The sequence below is a fragment of the Chelonoidis abingdonii genome, chromosome 7 (assembly GCF_003597395.2).
Source record: "Chelonoidis abingdonii isolate Lonesome George chromosome 7, CheloAbing_2.0, whole genome shotgun sequence".
Lineage (NCBI taxonomy): Eukaryota > Metazoa > Chordata > Testudines > Testudinidae > Chelonoidis > Chelonoidis abingdonii.
This window is the reverse complement of record NC_133775.1, coordinates 16,413,358-16,436,525: the sequence shown is the minus strand read 5'-3', so window position 1 is coordinate 16,436,525 and position 23,168 is coordinate 16,413,358. Positions and strand designations below refer to the sequence as shown.

The 23,168-nt window shown below is 40.4% G+C and overlaps 1 protein-coding gene across 2 annotated transcripts in view; it reads right to left on the bottom strand.

Moving 5' to 3' along the window:
• HOOK1 (hook microtubule tethering protein 1) overlaps positions 1-23,168 on the bottom strand; it is a 51,321-nt gene that overhangs the window by 12,893 nt on the left and 15,260 nt on the right. For both annotated transcript variants that reach the window (XM_032789239.2, XM_075067643.1), the window contains exons 3-17: positions 22,490-22,562; positions 22,072-22,122; positions 19,677-19,809; positions 16,536-16,603; positions 14,504-14,566; positions 13,413-13,496; positions 10,993-11,159; positions 10,234-10,374; positions 8,580-8,781; positions 7,739-7,849; positions 7,271-7,358; positions 7,130-7,190; positions 4,882-5,022; positions 3,099-3,186; positions 108-142 (exon numbers count right to left, since the gene is read on the bottom strand). In XM_032789239.2, coding sequence (XP_032645130.1) covers positions 108-142; positions 3,099-3,186; positions 4,882-5,022; positions 7,130-7,190; positions 7,271-7,358; positions 7,739-7,849; positions 8,580-8,781; positions 10,234-10,374; positions 10,993-11,159; positions 13,413-13,496; positions 14,504-14,566; positions 16,536-16,603; positions 19,677-19,809; positions 22,072-22,122; positions 22,490-22,562 — 1,506 coding nt within the window. The remainder of the gene's footprint in view (positions 1-107; positions 143-3,098; positions 3,187-4,881; positions 5,023-7,129; positions 7,191-7,270; positions 7,359-7,738; positions 7,850-8,579; positions 8,782-10,233; positions 10,375-10,992; positions 11,160-13,412; positions 13,497-14,503; positions 14,567-16,535; positions 16,604-19,676; positions 19,810-22,071; positions 22,123-22,489; positions 22,563-23,168) is intronic.

Below are 23,168 nucleotides of genomic sequence, written 5' to 3'. Positions count from 1 at the left end.
GCTGACCTTTAATAGTGCTTATATGTATTTACTGCTTATATCTAAAACTTAAATTAGAGGTCCGTTTCTTTTTTGGCTGTATATAAATATCAGTTAACTTTACTTACATATGTGCTTCTAACTTCTGCTTCAGCTTGCTGGACTATAAAGGTAAGAGAAGTAAAAATGAATTTAGATACATAATCCCGAAAACTAAAAATATAACTCTAGGTGCATATACAAATGGGAGCTCCAACTTTTACCAATAGTTTTCTTCAAAAGTTTCACTTTTTGGATACTTTTATCATGCATATTTTACTGCACAATTCAGAAGTTAATAGTCTCTGTGCAATCAGATAATTTTATTCATATTCTGTGCATCACTCTGACATTCTGGATTTTATAGTATACTTCTTGCTATAGAATCATTTGGCAGCAAAAGTGGAAAGGCTGCGACAGTTCAAAGGAGGAGGCAGAAAGAAGAAAACAAAGAAGACATGATTACAAAAGCAGACTTCAAATATTTTTCATTCATTAACTTTATATCTCAATTTAGACTATTAGAACATTTAGAAATTTAAAATGGGTTTATTTTAAAATACATAGTACATATTGTAATATTTTCCTGTGTTTGAAATAATTCACTCTGAAACCGTTAGAACAAAAACAAAAAACTAACCTGCTCCTCCTACCAAAAAAACACTGCAAATGAAGCCAATTCATAGGATTTCCATCTAAATTTTGAGTGCTCCATAGTTTACGAAAACACTAGTAGTAACTTTGGCCTTGACTGTTTACTAGGAAGAACTGTAGCCTCAACTGGCATGACTTTCAGCTTCAAAAGGCTAATGTGATTAACTTAAGAAAAAACACAGTAGTCAATTATATAATTTGCCAGGGTGATTTACAGGCAGCATTGGTCTTTCCAGATTCTGCAACTAGTAGGATCTGGGGACAGGACTACTTGCCCTTTCCACAAGAAGAAAATCTCCCCAATCCCATAAGGGAATAAAAATCCAGAGGCAATTCTGCGAGTATAATTCAGAATCTGAATCACTCGGTTAGGCTTATTCTAGTATAGAAAATTCCTTAGAATGATTAAAGCCTGTCATTCAAACACAAAATAAAAAACGTAAAAACCAAACACCCACAACTGCTGTGCTTTGGGTCATAATTTTCACTAGTTTTTCAAGACCTATCAATCATAACCTGAATTTACTACTCCTGAAAGCAAGGATGCAAGTAAATAAAACGAACGTAAACTGTTAATTTTAATTAAATGTTTAAAAAACTATAATTGTAATTATTTAGGATTACATCACACATATTTTTGAAGGGAATTGGTAGACAGAGGACATTATAAAACATGTCTTACAGTGAAAGACTCTGAGGAGGTCAATCTGTTTTGTGATCAAGTCTTCCTGCAACCTTCTCTTTGTTAAGACCATCTACCAATACCAACATGGCAAACAGAAGTTTTATAATAAAAAGCTCTTCAGCCCAGCAGATAAAAGGTATAACAAGATCCAATAGCTTGAAGCTGATGCTAGACCAACTCAGACTAGAAATAAGGTACAATTTTTAACTGTGAGGGTAATTAACCATTGGAATAATTTACCAAGGCTATGAGTCTGTCACAGAAGTCATGGATTCTGGCTAGGGCAGCCCCTGGGCCAGTAGCACCAGTTTGGGTGTGTGGGAGGGGGCTAGACGGTGTGGGGGGCACTTACCTTGGGGTGTGGAATTCCCACTGCCATGGCCCTGCAGCTCCTAAGTGGTGGAGGGACTGCGGGGGGGCGCCCCCGCAACTCCCATTGGCTGCTATACTCGGCCAATGTGAGCTGCAGCAGCTGACACGCTTGAGCCCCTCCACTGCCTAGAAGCTGCAGGGACACTGAGCCGGGTAGGGAGCCACTATCAGCCCCACCAACCCACCCCACAGCACCAGCAAGGGTCTCTGTTCCCCACCCCTGGAGTACCCATGGTCCCCACCCAAGTTTAAGTCACAGGTATTTTTAGTAAAATCATGGACCCCAGGTCACGGGCCGTGAATTTTTGTTTACTGCCGGTGACCTGTCCATGTCTTTTACTAAAAATATCCATGACTAAAACATAGCCTTAGTCTTAGTGGATTTTCCATCACTGGAAATTTTTAAATCAAGATATGTTTTTCTAAAAGACATACTCTATTTCAAGCAGAGATTAATTCATATGAAGTTCTATGGCCTGTGTTAAACAGGAAGACAGACTACAATGGTCCTTTCTTGCCTTATCTATGAGCCCTCAGGGCCCATCCCTCTTATGAGAGGAAGCCCCCTAAGGATCCATCATGACAGGAGCAGAATGGCAGGCAGTGCAGCTACTATCCCTGTAGGCACACAGTGACAGTTAACTTGCACCACTTTGTCATGTAAGTTTAAGTGAGGAAAAGTTATTCAGAAGAGTAAGACTGGCTCTAACAGCTCTGCTGCTTTTCCACCTATGGAGCAAGAACTCCAAAGAAGGGTGTTCAGTAGAGTTGGGGAAACGTAGGGGGCATGCTACAGACAACCCTTCCTTCTTCTGCATCCTGATCCTCGGATTCTGGCTCTATTCTCTTCTCACAGAGTGTAGGGAAGCGTTTAAATTTTATGGTTTGAAAAGCTGCATTTCATTTTTAAGTTGCTTAAAACAGAAGTTTTTGAGCTGGGACTTTGCTGCTCTGAGGGGACTCATGGCTCCCCAGTTTGGAGAGACTGAATTTCCCTGTGTCTGGATGCTGTGGACCCATTCCTGTAAAGTTTGGCTTGCTCTAGACCGTCGACAGACTTATCAGGCAGAAGAGTTTTATTTTATTTTGTCTATTTAAAAAAAAAATCACAAGAAAGATGGACCCAAACCCTGAAAAAAGGATTTATTCTCCCTGCTGCAAATTACTATCTCTTAGGCTAATAAAAACCCCACCAAGCCACAGCCTTGTTGTTGTTACAATAATTATCAGCACCAGCAAGACTGAAAGGGAGAAGGGGCACTATTCTTACTACATTTAAAGAAAGTCTGACACTAACACAAGAATTTTGAGAAAACTGGTCAGAGGTCTCCACCTGCAAGAAGTCTGAGAACCACTAGCTTTCACTTACTCCTTCTGTCTTGGATCCTTGCTCTTGCAAAGTCTTTTGGAGATCCTCAATCTGTTGTTGCAGCTCTCCAATACGCTCATTGCTTAGCCTGATAGAAGGTAAAAGAACTCAGTCACTCATCCATCTTTAATAATCAGGATATGTAGAGTGAAGTTATTCCCCTACGCATCTGGGTTATAATTCTTCAGTAGGCTTACACAAAATGGAAGTGTCTGAAGTCAATATATATATTTTGTTTGTGCATCAGACCTAACGGTAGCTGTTGCAGGCAGGTGCTTGGAACATTTACTGGACACTTAGTAGTCCGTGGGCTAAAATGTACTTTTTTGGAGGGGGTGGAAGGGCTGTATAGGTGGTAGACAGTGCCTACCTGGAGAGAAGGGAAGTGTCTGTGATACCTGAGAAAGTGCTGGGATTCCTGCCCGAGTGCTGCCCCTAGACTCTATTTCACGGCTTCATCTTCAGTATCAGCTTTCGGAGTTTGATAAATTTGAAGTCCTTCCTCCCCACCCTAACCCCTTCGGGCTGTAGGACAAGGGATGTTACTTGCTATTACCTTGAGCACCCTGCCCCATACCATAAAGCCTCCTGGCTTCTAACAACAGGGAGCGTCTCTACTATTCTCTCTCTCATCTGCTTCTGGATGTTACATAGGGTGTCTACTAATCTAGCCCCTCACAGCCTCTACTGCCTCCAATGCTGGTCTGCATTTGGAGCTTCCCAAAGCAGCAGCAGTGAACTGGACATGCTTCTTGTCCATATAATTGGTGCCCACAATGTTCTAAACAACAAGTATGAAAACTAATGAGACTGATGACCTTCAAAAACATAAGGGCTAGTGTTTTTTTTAAACAAAGACTTAGACTTCAGATGTTGATGGCACTGGTCTCCCAACTGAGCAGGGAAAACTTCCTTCTTGGAAGTGGTGGATAGAAGACTGCATTTTTCCCTTCCTGCTGCAGATGATTTATCTGATACTAAAATATTAAGTATTTGGATACTTTATTGGGCAATCTGGTAAGATTGTATGAGCTGATGTATTTTGTTTTGAAGAAACCTTAGCTTTTGGGCTGAGACAATGCAAAGTTTCAATCTCATTCAAAAAAAACCCTTGCAAATGTAAGAGAATGAAGACGGGATAAGACTGGAACATTTTAAAGTGGCCAACATATAGTCTCCTGTCTGTGGATCTCACACGCATATTCATAGGTTTTCAGCAAAAGGTGTTTGCAATACTCTTAAAAATTTTAGCAACTTAAACTACTCCTCAATTGTTATAGCCTAAGATAAAATTCATTCACCATTAACTAGTGGAGAAATTCACCCAGTACCACAACTCTGGCTCCCCAGCCCAAAGATCTATAGTTTGAGCAACGTAAAACTATGGTGACCGATTTTCTTCACCCACTCTAGGGCTACCAAAGATGAGTCCTAAAGAACATCCTCTTCAAAGAATACCAAAGCATGGAGCAGCCATATTTGGCCTGCTGACATCTTTTTTTGCAGGTTTACACTTTCTATGCTCTTTGTCGTTTCCGTACCCCTTCCTCTTTGTAATGACTGCATCAATGCTTCCATTAGCCAAAGGACAGGACAAGTGGTTACCTCCAACTAGTGTTGGATAAGCAAGGCAAGTCACACTACTTCCCTTCTAAAGTTTCAGTCCTGAGATTATTCTCTGTAGTGCGATTAGCTGCTCTTTTGTCTAACTGGTGCCAACTCCAAACTGCTCTCAGGTTTATAAAAGAAGATAAAAAAAACAAACAGCAGGAAAACAAATCACCTTTTCTCTGTTTCCAGTTCATTCAGCATCCGACGCTTTTGCTCTAGCTGTTCCTGGAGTTCTACAATACGTTCATTTTCTGAACCTTCTTGTTGCAAGAGAAGCATCTTGTTTTCATGCTGCAGTCGAATAAACATTTCTCTATGGGTCAAAAACAAAAAGTCTCCATTCTGTGAAGAGTTTATATAAATAGTTCTCGACTAACTAAAAAGAAAGTAATTTTGCAGAAGAGATGGCATTCCAGTTCACCAGGATGCCAGTGTACTGAATGTTCTTCAATAAACACAAGTGTCATAGTACAGTATTAGCAAAAACAACCTGAAAAACAACCTCTCACCCTGAAAAAAAAAGAAATTTCATCAGGTGGTGTCATACTGACACCTTCAAAGATCATCAGCAAAGTTGGAACCTCTAGATCTAACACTCACACCTCTTCCACTTGAGCCAACAGAGTAACAGATAGGAACAATCATCCCTTATGTGGAGTAGAGAGGGAGGAGGCAATCTGTCAGTGAGTTTCTCAGCTATTTGCTGATAGCAAAGGCATAAAAGTCTCAGGAATCCTAAATTCCATTCCAGGCTCTGGAAGGGAGTGTTCTCTAGTGGGCAGACTTCAGTCAGTTTCCCCAAAGCTTGACCCTTTCTACTACACCCCACTCTAACCTGTCCCAGTCCTGTCTCTTCCCCACCCTTGTCTTCTTGTCCCAATCCCATTCTCCTTGATTACCCCATCCCAGTGTCCACCTGGGCTTCTCATCCTACTTCCAGTCTCCTGACCCAGCCAGTCCTAGTATCCCCCTTTGGGCTCACTGTGAATCCCAAGATGATGTACTTCCCCCAGCCTCATTCTTGGAAACTGCTGAGCTTAAAAAAACCCCCACAACCCTGTGGCAGACACCTGCGTATAAAGTTTCAGTTCAAAAGGTTAAAGATTGGTCAGCTGAAAACAGGGTCTTATAATGGGAAGCGTTGAGCAACCCTAATAATAGGTGGTGTTACCATCCTGCCTATAATATTATTAGGCTATTTCTAGAAGTTGTCTTTCAATTCTTCTATGAGAAGAAAACACATTTACTGTAGTATTAGTAAGACATATAACACCACACCATTCAGGGCTGAACCTGCACTTTGCAAGTCTTACATGATTGCCTATCCTTGGTTCTGCCAGACTTTTCACATAACCATGGCAAGTTCTTAACTACTCTGCTTCAGTTTCCTCATCTGCAAAATGAGGATACCTTCCTACCTTATATAGTGTTATCATAAGCATCTTTCCCAATTCTGAACCTTAGCGTCCAAGTGCCTAGCATGAACCTCCAAGCTTAATTACCAGCTTGGATCTTATCTCGCTGCCACCAGACAGGACTTACAGCGCCTGCCTCACTCTGGTCCCCCAAACTTTCCCTGGAGGGACCCCAAGACTCAGAGACTCTGAGTCTCACAACAAAGGAAAATAACCCACTTCCCTTCCCCCTCTCTCTCCCACCCAGACTTTCCTCTCTGGGCTAACCTGGGAGAACTGAGGCAATCTCTTACATCACAATACAGAACAGCGTGTCTCCTCTTTCCAACAAGAACAACCCCAAATACAGAAACAGAATGGATTCCTCTCTTCCCTCGCCACTTAATTCCTCTGGTGCTGCAGAGTTACCCTCCGTAATCTAACACAAGGGAATCCCTCCCCTCGTTTCCTTAGCCTACCCAGAGAGAAACCAAACAAGTCTTAAAAAGAAAAACTTATATAAAAGAAAGACAAAAGACTAAGATATATAAACTCTGCATCAAGACAAACAGGGCTTATTGCTTTATAAAAATAGATAAACAGTCTGATCCAAAAAGATATTGCAATTGTGGAAACATTCCAGCAGCTGCACACATGAATACAACCAAACACCAACTAAAAGGCCATATTTGTTCTACGTACTTACATTTGATACAGAAGAAGATTAGAAGATAGAAAGAACCTTCTCATAGCTGAGAGACAGACAACAAAACTCAGACCCCAAAAATTCCCTCCCTGACTTTTGAAAAATCCAGTTTCCTGATTGGTCCTCTGGTCAGGTGTTTGGTTCCCTTTGTTAACCCTTTACAGGTAAAAGAAACATTAACCCTTAGCTATCTATTTATGACAAGTGTGTTGTGAAGTTGAGTTTAATTTAATGTCTGTAAAGCATTTTACTAGTACCTTCCCTATAAGAACATCAAAATGCTAGTTTTTTAGTTGAGAACAAAAAAAAACCAAACAAACCTGTATTCCACTGGTAGAATTTCAGCAGCAAGATTCTCATGACTTTTTACAGCAGATGCATCTGAAAAGACATGACAAATTGACAAATTCACTTCCAGATAACATACCAATCTATTTTAAAAAAAAACATCAAGAAAGTACCTGCTTGAGTCAGGTGATCCTGTTGCATCTGAGAACACCGGAGCTCTTCATTCGTTTCTTTCAGAGCATCACGCTGTACTATAAGTCTCTAAGAAAAGGTCAAAGCATATTTAAGGTAGAAATAAGACAAAATTGTTTCGTGTTGGCACATTCCATCAGGAATGAAAGATCAATCATTTATAATACTATGTTCAGGACATGAGTTAAATGTTGAAGGCTTTTGATAATGTTTACACCAAATGCTGACCTATCAATTTCCAAATTACAAAAACCAGTATATTAAAGCAACTATATATAATTTCTAGTGCTGAGTCTCATCCCTATGGTAGCACTACTGATGCCTAAGAGCATCTGAGAAATTATTCTCAAGACAACCATAGTGAAAAATTCTGGCCAGGCCAGCACACAAAATAAAAGATCTGAGAGACTTTCTAGTGAGTCTGAGTAACACTCATGCATGAGACTTACCTCTTTTTCTTTGAATAAAGCTTCATTCTTTTCTTCCAGTCGCTTCAATTCAAATGCTAACGTATCAGCTCTTTTGGACTCCTCCGAAAGTCTGTTATGAAGCTCCTGGACCTTGAATGATAATGACATAGAACATACACTAAATATAATGCCTAAGATTTTATTAATATAATTTTTTTAAACTCTGGCACTCTTATGGGTGGGGGAAAAGAGGGCTGGATTAAGAAGAGGAAGGAGATTATGTTCAAGTAGTTGGTTATTCACATGGTCTCAGAAGCCTAATAAAGTAGGTTTCTATGGTTGTTGTAATTTAATCAGAAATAAAAATGTATGTGTCTCTTTGCTAAATGCAACCAACACACATGGTTCATCTTGGCCAGCAGCATTTTTTCCCTTAAACGAAAGACACAGGAATTCTGATAACTAGTTTGGAACTTTCAGAAGCAAATTGTTGTGCACTTCCAAAAATGAAAACAAGATATTTTAAAAAATGATTTTTTGAATCAGTAAGACAGTATAACATATCTAGAGGAAGTCAGCTACATATTAAACAAGACAAGACACCTAATCAGTACTTCTCTCAGTGAACTGATGGGTTGCACACTGCCATAAACTGCAGGTCAAGAAATGACCTCAGTTAAGCCAGTTGGTGAGAGTTTGGAAGGGAAAAGGGGAAATTGAGAGTATATTGCAGAGCTGGAAGTTTCTTTATAAACAGTCTTGACACCAGCCCCAACAACTGTTAGATCAAGCAACCCAATTTTGTTCAGTCAACTGTAATTATATTTAATAAAAATACACCTGATAACAGTTAAGATGTTGAGTACAGTTGTTGCCTTACCTGCCTTTTGTATGTTTCCAGCTGAGCACGTGCTGCATTTGCCTTCTTTAGCTCTTCCTCTAGGCTGACTGTATTATGCATATACATAATGTTGGTGTCTTGCAGAGACTTCACCTGTCGGCGGAAGTCATTCAAGTCCTCCAGTTTTTTACGATACACTTCAACTGTTGACTCCAGTTTACTTGCCTTATCTGCAAAAGTTCTACAAGAATAAAAACAAATTATGGAAACAGTAAGATGTATTTTTCACACAAACAAACTACAACAAAGCAAATCAATAAGTTCTGCCCCCATCTGCAAGCATGGTTCTAATTAGCTTAGACAGGGAGATGCATGCATATATCCAAGGCTAGAGTTACGTCATCTGAGTAAAACGAATGCGTTATTTTAATTCTTAGCTGTAGGGTTGATATGGACTCATAAATGCAAAGTTTAGTTTTAACAGTAGTCACTGTGGAGGTGCAGGCCCACAAACCTGTGTGCTGACATATGCCTTGTAGACAGAGACTGTATATTAAATGGCCCCATAAATTCATGATGGTGTTCAAGTTAACACAAGTGAACTATGCCCTAGGCTACAGATTGATCCTGCAGCTGTGTAAGGCTGCAAAATACCAGTGCCTCTATCTTGCAGGAATAGGTACAAAGCTACAGTATATTATTATACAGGTTTTGGAGATCATTATCCTATGGGTATTTTTGCCAGGAGGCATGACCAACGAAGACAAATTGATCAGTTCCTTTTAAAAGGTACACAAGACAGAAAGTGTTCTGTCTAAATAATATCAAGCTATTTTGATGCAGAAATGGATCTTCATTTTACTGGCACAAAAGAATTAACAAACTTTTAAACTAAATATTGAGTCACTTTATTGTCTGGCATCTTACAAAATTAAAGATTAGCATAGGAGTAATTACAAAATCCAGTCTCTTATACTTAACCTGATGCTCTTCTATGAACCTTGATACAGTGTAAGATTGGAATATATTTTATTCTACATTGAATTATCTGTTAGAACAATAAAAGAGTAACTTTATATTATATTTCTAGAAATATGATAACACCATATTCACTTTCTGTACTTCTTAGTAACCAGTTTAGTTTACATATGTTGAACTGCACTCAACATGATGAGTTCTCATCATGCTTGCTGTGTTTTGCCCCTACTCAGTCTTGTAATCCTGAACATACAATCTAACTAAAATACTAATGCAATAGTTAAGTTTCATTTTCACTTGGTTTGAGACTTGTATTTGGGCAATTACCCTTTTTCTGTATCAGAAAAGGAGGGCCTTTGCCAATAAAAACATCCCGTTAGTAATAAAATCTATTATGATTACAACATTCTCATTTCCTAGGGTATTTTGTGTTTTCTACCTCAGGAGGAGAAAGGTTGTATCTTTTAGTCCTGCTTCATGTGGGAGTCTTTTGCGGAATAATGTTGATATGCAGAGTACTGATTGTGGTCACAAATTTACATTTCACCTTCCAGTTTTCTTTTTCACTCTGATCCTTTTTTCCATTTAGTTTTAAGTTTGATTGTGGTAAGACAAACTGTGTAATTTTATACAGAAATGTCTATCTTTAAATATGAAGCTTTGGCATTATCATTCAGAACCTTCAGTCTGAATGGTAGCTATGTTCACTACATACCTAAGAACGTCAATTTCATCTTTTAGGGCCCTAGATTCTTCTGCCAAACAGGTCAACTCATCATTTCTATGTTGCAGCTCAATCAGTTGTTTCTCCAGATCTTCACAGTGAACACGATAATCATCCTTTGCAGCTTCAAGCCTTTTGTAAACAAGATGTTAAGAAAATATAATTTCCTACCTTTTGTTCACAGAACTAATATGATCCACTCTTTTTGAAACAGTAAAAAATATTCAAAGTACATAAAAGTAGCAGACACAGAATAAAAAAGGTAGTTAAATCCTGGAAAAAACAACTAACAAAAGTATTGTCATGGGGCTATTTACTACACACACACTATCATATGAACAGATCTGTTAGTTTACTGTGTTAATATTTTACTCAAAGGAGTTTTTGGTTTATTTATAACTGCCGTAAAAGAACACGTGAATCACTTAAACCTAGACAATGTTGGATTTTTATTAGTATAAATCACCACATGAAACATGTACTTCAGTTCTTATCCTTGGTCCTGCCTTTCTCCCTCCCATTTAGAGCCCACAATATTTTAGAAAATGGTAGAAAGAAAAGAGGAAGCACTAAACTATACCTTTAAAAATACAGTTTATATTAATTCAATGACAGAGAGAAGCTTTCAGAATAGTGAATAGAAAAGTGAACTGAGAGGGAAAATCCTGCATATTTAGAAGAAACTCCCATCACATATGACACAACAACATTTTGAGAGAGGATTAAATAAAGCCGCAAGTTATATCATACCTGAAGTTTTCTTCCTGCAGTTGTTCTAGCTGCAGCTGTGCATGGAAATACTTTTTTGCAACAACAGTATTTGGATCATCAAGGGAGCCATCTAACTGGTCTAATCTGTCATTCATGACCTCATTTTCAGACATCAAGCTGTTTTTTTCATCTTGAAGGGCAGCCACCTAGTGTACATAACACAACATCAAGTTTGTAAGTCCCATCCAATTGCCAAGAAGAACCCAAAATAATATATTATAAGATGCCACCAAATAATTTGTTTGTTACATTGAGCATTTGAAGTTGAGCATTTGAAAAATTTAGAAAGTGATTTATAAATACCCTTAATCACCTAGCTGCTTTAGAGTATGAAAGTTGTCAACCAAGGAAGTGTGCCTTTTTTTTTTTGCTTTATAAATGAAAACTATCTTCTGGGGCATGCAGCATTGTAATAAATATGAGGGGCAACTGATATTTCCAGATATTATGAAAACAAAAGGAAACAAATATAATATGATTAGTCCAATAAAACTATGCCCATAGAAACTGAACAGAAACAACAACAGTAGAATGAAGAGTATTTCCCATTTGGATTGTGTACTAACAATAAAAAGCAGAATGGCACTGGCTAGCATACTAACATGGCACGGCCATGCATTCAGCCATGGATGGTTGTGCAAAAAGCAGGTCCAAGAGCCACAAGCTAATAAGCAGACACACAAAAAATCCTAGACGGCATCATATAGGGCATGCATTTTTGCAGTGACTGAACTGGTTGGATTTTGAAAGTGTTCACAGCTAAGCAAATGGGAACACAACATTACACTAAGTTGGTAAGTATATTAAAACAGCCATAAAATGGGCAAGGATTAAAAGACGGAACCCTTAAGCTCTTTCTAGTGAAAGATGATGTGTTAATTTTAATACTTCATCACACATCAGAGCATATAGCATGTGTTAGTTAACTGGCACTTAAACAGTAGAATGTGCTCTTTGGGTTATGTTTTCCTGAATCGTAAAGGAAACCTACCTTTCTTATATTCTTGGAAAATATCAAGGAAGACTGAGACCTTACAAGTGAATTTATTAAGAATTAGTTTAAATGAGAAAGGTCAGTCATTATTATGACTTTGAATACATATGCAGCATACCATGGTGGCAATATTTAATAAGATATAAAGTTAGCATAATAACCTGAGGCAATACTGAAAGATTTTTTTTTATTTATCCATGATTATATCACAATTTAAGTGCCTATAATTAAATAGATGTAAAAGAAACCAACAGCACTCTCCCACCACTTCACTGAGTACTTACTTTAAAGGTTCTATTCTCTGAATATCTGGGAAGACAACTTACTGTATATTTGCAGACCTAGAGCAAATCTGTGCCTTAAGAGTCTTTTATTATTCCCTGTATAAGGCCTAATCCATCTTCAATCATGGAGACGGTACACACTTTTAAAAAGCAGGATGTTTATTAACTGAATGTCTCATTCATTTCCTTCACCCTCATTTCAGGTCCCTCAGAGTCACATTGGCTGTCTCTTACTTCATTTCAACACCACATACATTATGCTGAAACCATGGTTCACCACTGGACAATGAAATGAACAAATACATATTGTGTAATTTAAAAAATATGGACACCTATTTTACAAAATATACTTTCCATTAACTTTAGTTACCATTTGTACATTCGTGCTCAACTATACATATTTTTAACGACTACTCCTGGTCATGACATTCAAAGAGGATAGGCCAACCAGATTTGTGTGAACTGCCATCAAGTTAAGTACTTCAAACAGAAGTCTGTAACAGCTGTGTGGTAGTTCTGACTTCTCAAAATGATGCATGATAGGTATCATAGCAGAACGAGAAAGGGCAATTTGGGACTGAAGCAGAAATGGCTGGCATCAAGTTACATGCTAAAATATTTCCCCAGCCTTGCTATTTGGTAAATTCGGAACAATCATACATTTACAGTGGGTGCAATTATTTCACCTTCAGTGAATGCAATCAGTCCATTACAATGAATTGGTTCTTAATATATTTTTAAAAGGGCTAAAGCTATTGTTAGCTGAAAATAAGCATGGAACATTTTTATAAGCATTTTTACTATTCACAGCTATAGTATTACAATGACTGCTTACTAGCTGCAAGATATCAAGATATTACACCAAAAAATCTTTCATACTATGGATTAGCAATATAATTTTCCAGTAGTTGCAGGGGAGCTGAGTATGGATTTACATTAAAGGATAATATTTCCAACAATCACATGTATGAAGCATTTCAGCGTCTGGAAGCTTTGTTTCAGTACAAACTGAAAAGGCTAAGAACTTTAACCTCTAAAGGCATTGCATTTTGCAACTGTTTAACAGAGCTTCTATTTCTTAATGTCACATATTTGAAAAAGGTATGTTCATGTCTCCTTACCTGCAGGTCTAGTTCTTGACATCTTTGCTTCAGTTCTTCTTTTTCTGCTAGTGCTTCTTGAAGGTCTTCAAAGGCTCTTTTCATCTTTAAAAAAAATGATTTAATGCAAGTTAGATATATTGAAATTAAGATTATTTTATATGTTCCCTGTCTGTACAAGGAGGGACATGTAAGAGAGATATGACAGAGAGAGAGTAAGGCACATCTCTGCTGCAAAAACAGACAGAAAAACTGTAGAACCAGGTTCTGAGATTTGCTGCCACAGGGGGTTTGGTTTTGTTTGGTTGTGGTTTTTTTTTGTTTTTTTTCCTCCAGATGTAGACGTACTCAAAGTGACTTGCTTGCCTAAAGTCAGAGAGAATCTGCAGCAAGGCAGAAGACTGAACCTGAGATTTCCGCATACAATCAGGCTACTGACCATCCTTCCTCTGATAGCTATAGGAAGGTCAATGTCATCATAGGGGAGGCATCTGAGTTCTTTCTTAGGGAAAGAGTGCTTTTAAATTAATAATTCTACTTCAAGAACAGACCTCTGGTGTCTGGGTTCACACAGAACTCAAATATTTTCCAAGATCTCTCTGCAGTATGCACTCATCTGTACTTTCTAACCTTAATGGAGGTTGATAGCACTTACTCTTTGCTCTTCCTGTCACATCCTCCTGCAGTCTCTACTCAGGCAACAGAGATGGTAAGATCAGCCATTTCATGTCTTTTTTAAAAAAGCTAAGTTTATGTGCACTGTTTTACTCAGCCATTCACCTACCTCTAGCATTATGGGTGACAATGAAAGATAAAGAGTTAAATTTACTCTAACATCCTAGGGTAGCATCAGCATGTTGCTCTGCCCTTTGTGAAATACAAGTCTGGGCATCGATTTTGGTAAGCTGATCTGAGGGAAACAACCACTGGCTGGTAAAGTAAGAAGCAAGTTAATTTGTATGGATGAAGGACAAACTTTTTTCGTTGGGAGATGATGGGAGAGGCACCTTTGTGTCTACTCTCTGAATTTACAAGCACGGTATGATGTGAATAAACTATTTTTGAAACTCTTAACATTGCTTTGACTGCTATAAGAAACATAAGGCAATTACCTGTTGTTCCATTTCACCAGATGTATCACTTGTGACAGAACTCAGTATTTCCTTGCTCATGAGCTAAAAACCAAAAATGGCACATAGATTAAAATAGTGCAGATATACTGTAGAGCTAGTGGCTTCTGTTATTGAATAAAAAATTAGATTCCACCTTTCCCCAATTTAACTTCTGCAGTTGTTAGTGTGACAGATACAGCAGTTTCCTGCATATCCTTGGGAAACCGTATTGAATTAAGGTTAAGTATCTTTGGGGTCCATTGTATTAAATGAATGGCTTATGTATTATTGTGAACCAGGACGTACATAACTTTTCTAAGGGGGAGATGTGATGTGAGTACAAGGGATTATATTGAAAATGTGCCACACAAGAATGGACTTTTGGGACAGCAAGTATGAAGTGGATTTCCTGGGGAATACATAGGGAGAGGTTAATGCAAATTCCCACCTGTTTATGCAAAAACATAGCCTTCTGAAACTATGCTCTGATGAGTGGGCCACGTCTGCTGATTATCTGTTCCCGGAGACAGGAGACGGAAGGTCTGAAGTGTACTAAGAAATGGTGAATTGCCGAGCCAGAGCTCTGAATCTGAGACAGCTATGAACTTGAAACCCAGAAAAAACCCAGCTGCGGGTTCTGAAGGACTGAAACCTATCAGAGCTTGAGTCTGGAGTTGGTGGTGACCACTGGTAAACTTTTTAGCATGCATGAAGGTTCTTTTATTATTAAATATGTTTTCTCTGTAATGCTTTCATATTAAGATTAAAGAAACTTATGATTGTGAGCCATGCTTCTGGGAAAAAAAACAACAAAGTGCAGACACTGTCTTGTGGGGATAACAGTATAGGCAGGGAACCATGATGCCTAAAAGAACAGCCAGTCAGGAGAGAGTAAGATGCGGGTCTTCATGCAAGGGAGGTGATGGCTGGGAGCTTAGAGTGGATGCTTTTGGTGGAACATGGAGGGGGAATACAGATGCAGTTGCTCTGAAACTGTGACAGTTAGTATTTGAGTATTACACTGTTACACTTAACTATTAATTCAAATCTACAGTACACAGAGAAAGTACTCTGTTCTTTTAACAAAACAGGTATAGTATCTTGATGGGTTGGTCCCACTGAAATCAATAGCAAAACTCTCATCAATTTCAATCGAGACAGCTGTTCACTCAATGAGTTTAACCAGCATTATCAGCTGTCACACTCCAGTGTTTCTTAGATCAATTGGCATGGAGGGAACAACTGGAAGACTAGTATAGAGTACTGGATACTGTGTTTGCCAACTATCACAGCTAATAAGCTCTGCCTCTTACTCAAATCTTTTGATAAAAAAAATAGTCATAGTGCTAGACCCAGACTTTAGTCAGAAGAAAAGTTAAATGAGTCAAAATATGTAGCAAACAACATTCTGATTAGCAGAACTATATCTACACACAAAACCTTAGTACCCTTAAACACAACTATTGAAACTAAAGTTGTATTAGGTTTTATTACTGGATATATTTTCAGTGTAGGATAGGTGTTAGTAGAATCATAGAAGATTAGGGTTGGAAGAGACCTCAGGAGGATATCTAGTCCAACCCCAACTAAATCAGGACCAACCTCAACTACATCAAAGAGCTCCAAGTAAAACAGAATTCACCAAACTCAGAGAGCTGGTATGTAAGGTAACATGGGAAAAAGTTCAGGAGAGCTGGTACCATGCAGAAGTCAGAGCAATTTAAGGGTTGCCCTAACTTCCATCTGCTTTTAACAGCCCCCTAAGGACCAATACTCAAGTGAGGATCCTCAGAACACAAAGTGTGCTCTGGCACAAAAGCTGAATTGACAACAGATAGCACAGAGCTGTTTACAAGACATAAGGGGAATGCTCAACTGCCTTTGAGGAAGCTTTCTGGTTCTTTTGCTGGTGATCAATGCAAAACAGCTGGAGAGGGAAGAGGGGCAGGGAGTAAAGATCTGGCTCTATATATTTACATTCAAGCTTTCCTGTTGAAAGTTTTAGGCTATTTATACATGAATTATTACTTACCTCTTGAATAGCAGCCATAACAACATGTTGAACAGACTCTTCTAGGGTCATTATATTTTGTATATGTTCTGTAGTGGAGAAAAAGTATTTCCAATAATTTACTTATGACATTTACCGTAAAATGGCTTGAAGTGGCATGTGTTCTGCCCTCTCCACAAAGCAGACATCCATGTATAACAAAGAACATGATAAGTCTATGACAAATCATTTCCAAAAAAGTTATTGCTCTTATTAAGAATAGTTTCAGAGACGGTGACATATTAGTAAACATGGAGTGAGGACCTATATACGTAGGCCCAATTCTCCCATATGTTTACTCCCATAATTTCAACAGGTTGCATCATATGGAAGTTTGCAAGATTAGATTAAGGACAATTTTTTCCTTCTGAGGTAGGCATATAGCTCAGAGACAATTTGGCCTTTTGAACATTCTAGCACTAGAATATTAGCAGTCAAAAACATTTTGCAGTAACTAAGAAAAAAGAAGAAAGAATGACCAGATCTAAAGCTTTACAATGCAACCTTTTCCACAAAGGCACCTGTTGTGTCATAGCTTATGTTATGCATAACAAAAGCTGTAAATTTCTATTTACAGCATTTCACAACACAAAATTAAACTACTATTTAAGACAGAAGGGCTTGGTTTAGACTCACAAGAGACCAAATTCAAACTAAGGCCTTTTATTCCAGCACGAAAGTTGTAAAATTTGCAACACATGACATATTAGAACAATTTAACATCTTGTTTACCATTAGTACTTCTAAACTTTACAGTATATACAAAGGAGTGAAAAGCCTTTAAATACCTATATTTCCAAAGTTTAATTTGACCCTATTATGTCAACTTTATTTGGTTGGTTTGAGTTTTCAAATTTTTTGGTGGAGAAAATCTTGTCACTGAGATAGCACAGGAAGTGTGATAGATGAAATGTCATCACTAATGCTTTCTCAATGCAGGATGATACCACCTTGCTTTCTAAATACTCACTGATGGAAGACTTTAATTAAATGACTATTTTTTTTTTATTGAATAATCAAAGTGTTTTCCTGCACTGTAATGGGTGCTTATGGGAGCATTAACAAACAAAAAGCAATCACCTTAGACCTTTACAGATAAATAAGAGATAGCTTAAACCAGGGGTTGGCAACCTTTCAGAAGCGGTGTGCCTAGTCTTCATTTATTCACTCTAATTTAAGATTTTGCGTGCCGGTAATACATTTTAATGTTTTTTAGAAGGTCTCTCTCTATAAGTCTATATATTATATAACCTCAACCAGTGCTGTATTGTAAAGATAAACACAAGGTTTTTCAAATGTTTAAGAGCTTCAATTTTAAATGAATTTAAATTGTTTGATCTTACGGCCGGCCCGCCAGCCCACTGCTGGTCTGGAGTTCTGTTCACCTAGGCCGCGGCGGGCTCCGCGAGGCCTGTGGCCGGGACCCCGGCTAGCAAGGGTCGTCAGCCAGAACCCCAGACCAGCAGCGGGCTTGCGGGGGCCGGTGGCCAGGACCAGAGGGCTGGGGGCAGAGGGTGGAGTCAGAGAGGGGTAATGTGGGGGGGGGTGTGGGTGGCAGGGCCAGAAGGGGCGAATGGGTATGGGTGGGATGCCAGAGCAGGGCTAGGGTTTGGGTGGAGGGGGGGATGAAGGAGTGAAGCAGAGGGCTGCGTGTGTATGAGGAGGTAGGCTCATAGCCAGGTGTCTGGGGGTGTGCAGGGCTCAGGGCAGAGGGCGTGGTGTATGTTGTGTTGGGGGTCGGAGGGTCAGGGCTCAGGGCTGGAAGTGGACCTGGCACCTTAAGACTCCAACCCTGGTGCTCCTTGTGCTATCAACCACTCCCCGCCCCTGAACCAGACCCCCAGAACTCCCAACCCATCCAATCGCCCCCCTTCCTGCCTGCCCGCAACCCTCATCTACACAGACCCTTACTTCCAGGGGGGGGAGGGGGGGGTGACAGGACCCCCAGAACTCCTGATTGAATACTCCCCAACTCCTTGCCCCGACACCCCTCCAGAATGACCCCACCACCATAATGCCTCCCCAGGACCTTCCTTCTCTCGGTCCCCTAAAATCCGACGCCCCTGCCCCCTCACAAACCCCGGGACTCCTATGCCCAATCCAACCCCCCCTGCTCCCTGACTGCCCCCTCCAGAGACCCCCACCCCTAACTACCCCCACATCCAACTCACCCTGCTCCCTGTCCCCTGTCTGCCCCCACCCCTATACAATCCTCCCAGCCCTGGGCCCCTTACCATAAGGCTCCACACAGAGCTAGATATGCTGCTCTATGGGATCACACAGGTCTGCCCCTCCAGTTGAGCGGGGAGCATGTCTGTCTCCCCGAGGAGCCAAACGCTGCCCCGCGGGAGAGCGCAGTCCTGACCCCCAGAGTGCTGCATGCCACGGCAGGGCTCCAGGGGAGGGGAGAAGGCGGGGGAGGGGCCGGTGGTTTGGTGCGCTCGGCCCGGCGCTCTGGCCCGGGAGTGCGGACTTCGAGGTTTGCCGTGCTGGGAGAGTGGGGCCATTTGCCCTCACCGTGTGCTCGGCTATGCTTCTGCTCCCTGCCCCTGCTGGGGGAGCAGAGGGCAGAGGAGAGTGGGCCAGGCTGGGCAGGATTTTTAATGGCACGCTGGAGTCCCGGCAGGCTCCAAGGTGCTATTAAAAATTGGCTCCCGTGCCGTCTTTGGCACACGTGCCATAGGTTGCCGACCCCTGGCTTAAACTATTAGTTTTAAAATGTATTTATTTGTAAATTTTATGCCTGGACACATATTTTGTTATCAATCTGGGATTGTATACAGTATAAGTAATAAACGTAAAAGCCACTTTCCAGTTCACTTTTAAAGAAAAATATATGATGCCAGGCTAAGAACCTGTATGCAGACACACTTTCTAAAGTTGTTATTAGTTTTCACAAACTCCAGTTTCAAACAGTTTACGATAATAATATTGTACAACATATTAGCAGAAAGAGGCTAACACCTACTGTTTGATTCAGGAACAGAAAGTATATTTTGAATGTGACATTAATTCCATCTTATTTTGTAAGTGTGCTACTATTTGCTATTTCCTAAAGTAAGGGTTGCCTGAGGAGGTTTTTTGTTTCTAGGTATATCTTCAACAGGTGAAAACGGCATGTACCTTGTTTCTTTTCACAGTTGACTGCACAACCTAAAATGAGCTGCAGTAACCTGCCCAGCTCTGTAGGATCTGAATGTTCAGATATCTGATTTAAGTCAGGAACAAGTTCTTCTGAAATCTGCTGACCTAAAAACTGTAAAATATAAAAGATAAGTTTGGCATTTCAACTATATGCATGATGAAGATTTAGCATTCATATACATATTCATCCATCATGCAAAAAGATCTGGCCATCCCCCGCAGTCAGTTGCTCTCCCCCACCCTCACTCACTTTCACCAGGCTAGGGTGGGGGTTCGGGAGGGGATGCGGGCTCTGGGCTGGGGCCAAGGGTTTCACAGTGTGGGAGGGGCTCTGGGCTAAGCCTGGGGCAGGGGGTTGGAGTTTAGAAGGGGGTGAGGAGTGCAAGCTCTGGGAGGGAATTTGGGTGCAGGAGGGGGCTCCAGACTGGGGCAGAGTGTTGGGGTGCAGGAGGGGGGTATGGGGTGCTGGCTCTGGGAGGGGACTGAGGGCTGGAGTGTAGGAGGGGTGGAGGTGCTGGTTCTGGGAAAAGGGTCAGGGCTGTGGCTTGAGGTGCAGGAGGGGGGTAAGGGTGCAAGAGGAGATATGGGGTGCTGGCTCCGGGAGGGAGCTCAGAGCTGGGGTGTGACTTCCCGCCGGGCAGCTCTTACCTCCAGCGGCTTCCAGTCGGTGGCACAGCATGGCTGTCACTAAGACAGGCTCCCTGCCTACCTCGGCTCCACGCCACTCCTGGAAAGGGCCAACGTGCCCCTGCAGGGGCGGGAGAGGGGGCAGCACGTGGCTTTGCGCGCTGCCCCTCTCCGCAAGTACCGCCCTCGCAGCTCCCATTGGCCACAGCTACCCATTCCCGGCCAATGGGAGCTGTGGGGGTGATGCTTACAAGCAGAAGCAGCATGTGGAGGAAGACCCCTGCCTCCAGGGCAGTGGACCGCCCTGGCTGCTTCCGGGAGCGGCGTGGGGCCATGGCAGGCAGGGAGCCTGTCTTAGTGGCAGCCCAGCTGCACAGCTGGAGATCACAATCGACTGGGGGATCCTCTAGGATCAACCAGTCGATCATGATTGACTGGTTGGTGACCACTGTTTTAGATAAACACAATTTACCAACTTAGTGGAAGAGAAGGACATAAAAAACTAGTCTGTTTTCATTATTATATTGTGTCTGTCAAATGGAAGGTGGTTATCCTGCACATAATCATATAATTAAATATATTTTTGTTTTAAAAAAAAAAAAAAAAAAGACATGTTCAAGCAGGCAGAATTAGGGTTATTTTGGGAATCCTAACTTTAAACTGCCTCACTTCAAGGCTCAAGGTTGGGTGGTGTATTAACAGTTGGCATTTAGTACTCTTTTCTTAACAATCAATCTAACAGAAAAAGTACAGTGATCAAATTATTATTTTGTCAAAATTTGCATGTGTATTTAATTAAGTGTCTGATCAATTTATTCATGTTTTTTGCCCCCTCCCTGCAAGTTTTCCAGAACAATTTGCCTGGGGTCTTAGTACAGAAATTAGATATTTCAGCTTAAGAGATCACTTTGGAAAGTAACAATAAGGAGCTTTGAATAAAAGTGACTCTCTCAGTCACGAGTAAAGTAAAATTATTCAATGAGTAAGTGGATTCTGGCAAAAATAAATACAGATTTTGAAAGCTTATTGTGGAGAAAAGTAAGTGATTAAATGTCAAATAAGATTATCCTTGCTTATTTAAAAAAACTGCAAAAAATATATTCAGAATGTTGCATTAAAAGCTAAGAGAATCTGTTTTTTCTATTAGCAGAACCTAAGAGCAGCACCACAACATATTTCACAGGATGTTTTCCCCCCAGGGATTTCTCATCCAAACACTTTTAAGACCTCGCCCTAGTTAGCTTCTAAAGCCAAATAAGGTTGCATACTTTTCCACAAAAGGATGCTTTTCTAAATATGCAATATCAAAAACCTCACTTTCTTCTTATATGGCAGCAAGCATGTTTCTGCAGGATAAGCAATTATTAATGTCATAGTAAAGAAGCAGAATCAGTCCGTGGAGAATTTCACTTGCAGCTGGCCAAACATGTCTGCTGCTAAAAACATAATGGACTAGACAGTGTAAATTCACAGTGTTGAGTTCAACAGAGTTTCCATTACTTGGTCAAGTAATAGCATGTCTGAGAAATAACCATCACTCCACCCAAACAAGTTTTATATGTAGCCTCAGTATTTCTCTATTGAGAGAATTTTCATTTATACCACACTATAACACACATTTCACAAAAAGAGTATCATTATAGGAACAGTTTAGTATTATTCTATAGTCAGGATTAATTTTAGCGAAAAAGACCAATCCTTATTTGTTATATGAACAAAACCAACAAAACTGCTTCTTTTTCCATACCTCATGATAGTAGTCCATTATTCCTTGCAGAACCTTTTTCAGATTACTGGCCTAACAGTGTATAAAAGATAACATTGGTTATATGCTACTATTAAGAACAGATACTTTTCTCAGACTAAAAACCCCCAAAGTTTAATCTGACTGCATTTTATTTTCATTTAAAAATCTACACAGTAGTTTTATGAGAAAAATATGTAATGATGCTGGGAGAGAATTAAGATGAGAAAGGAATTGCATGTGAAACATAGATTATGGTAAAATATGTTTAAATCAGTTACATACAATTTGAATGTGTGTGTTAATTATTGCTCTTTTTGACACACACTCCCAACACTATAACATAGTAATATTAGATAAACTCGGGAAACATCACCCTAAGTGACTACAAATAGTTTTTGCCAACTTTCATTTTTGGTACCTTTATTCTCCAGTTGTCACCAACATCTTCTTTAATACGGCTTAGCCATGATTCATCAAACCAGGCAACATCTCTAGAATAAAAATAAACCGTATTTACTAAACATTAAAATGGCATAATTCAAATGAGACATCAGACCTCCAGCGTTAGTTTTATATTAGAAAATTCACTACAGTATCTGAAGAGGTACATTATTGGAAATTTTCTGTCCTGGCGAGTGAATTCTACTGAACAAGATATCAATGCTAGGTAGTGAAGACACTCTACTCTGCAGGGCAGAAGGAATTTTGAGGCTTCAAGAATATAGTGCAGGGGTGGCCAACCGGCGGCTCCGGAGCCGCATGCAGCTCTTCAAAAGAAAATATGTGGCTCCTCCCAGGAATCAACTCTGGGGAAAAAAATGGTAGGTGCTCAGCACCCACCGGCAGCCCTATCAGTCCCCCACCTGCCAACACCTCCCCCCATCAGCACCTGCCCCTCCCGCCCACCCGCCACCATGATCAGCTGTTTCGTGGCATTGCGGCTCTGGGAGAGAGGGGGAGGAACGCCCAGCCCCCCTCCATCCCCCAGCACCTCCCAACATGATCAGCTGTTTCATGGCGTTGAGCCTCCTCTGGGAGGGTGGGAGGTGGGCTGGGTGCGCGTCCCCACTCCTCCCTCTCCCTCCCTGAGCCATCTC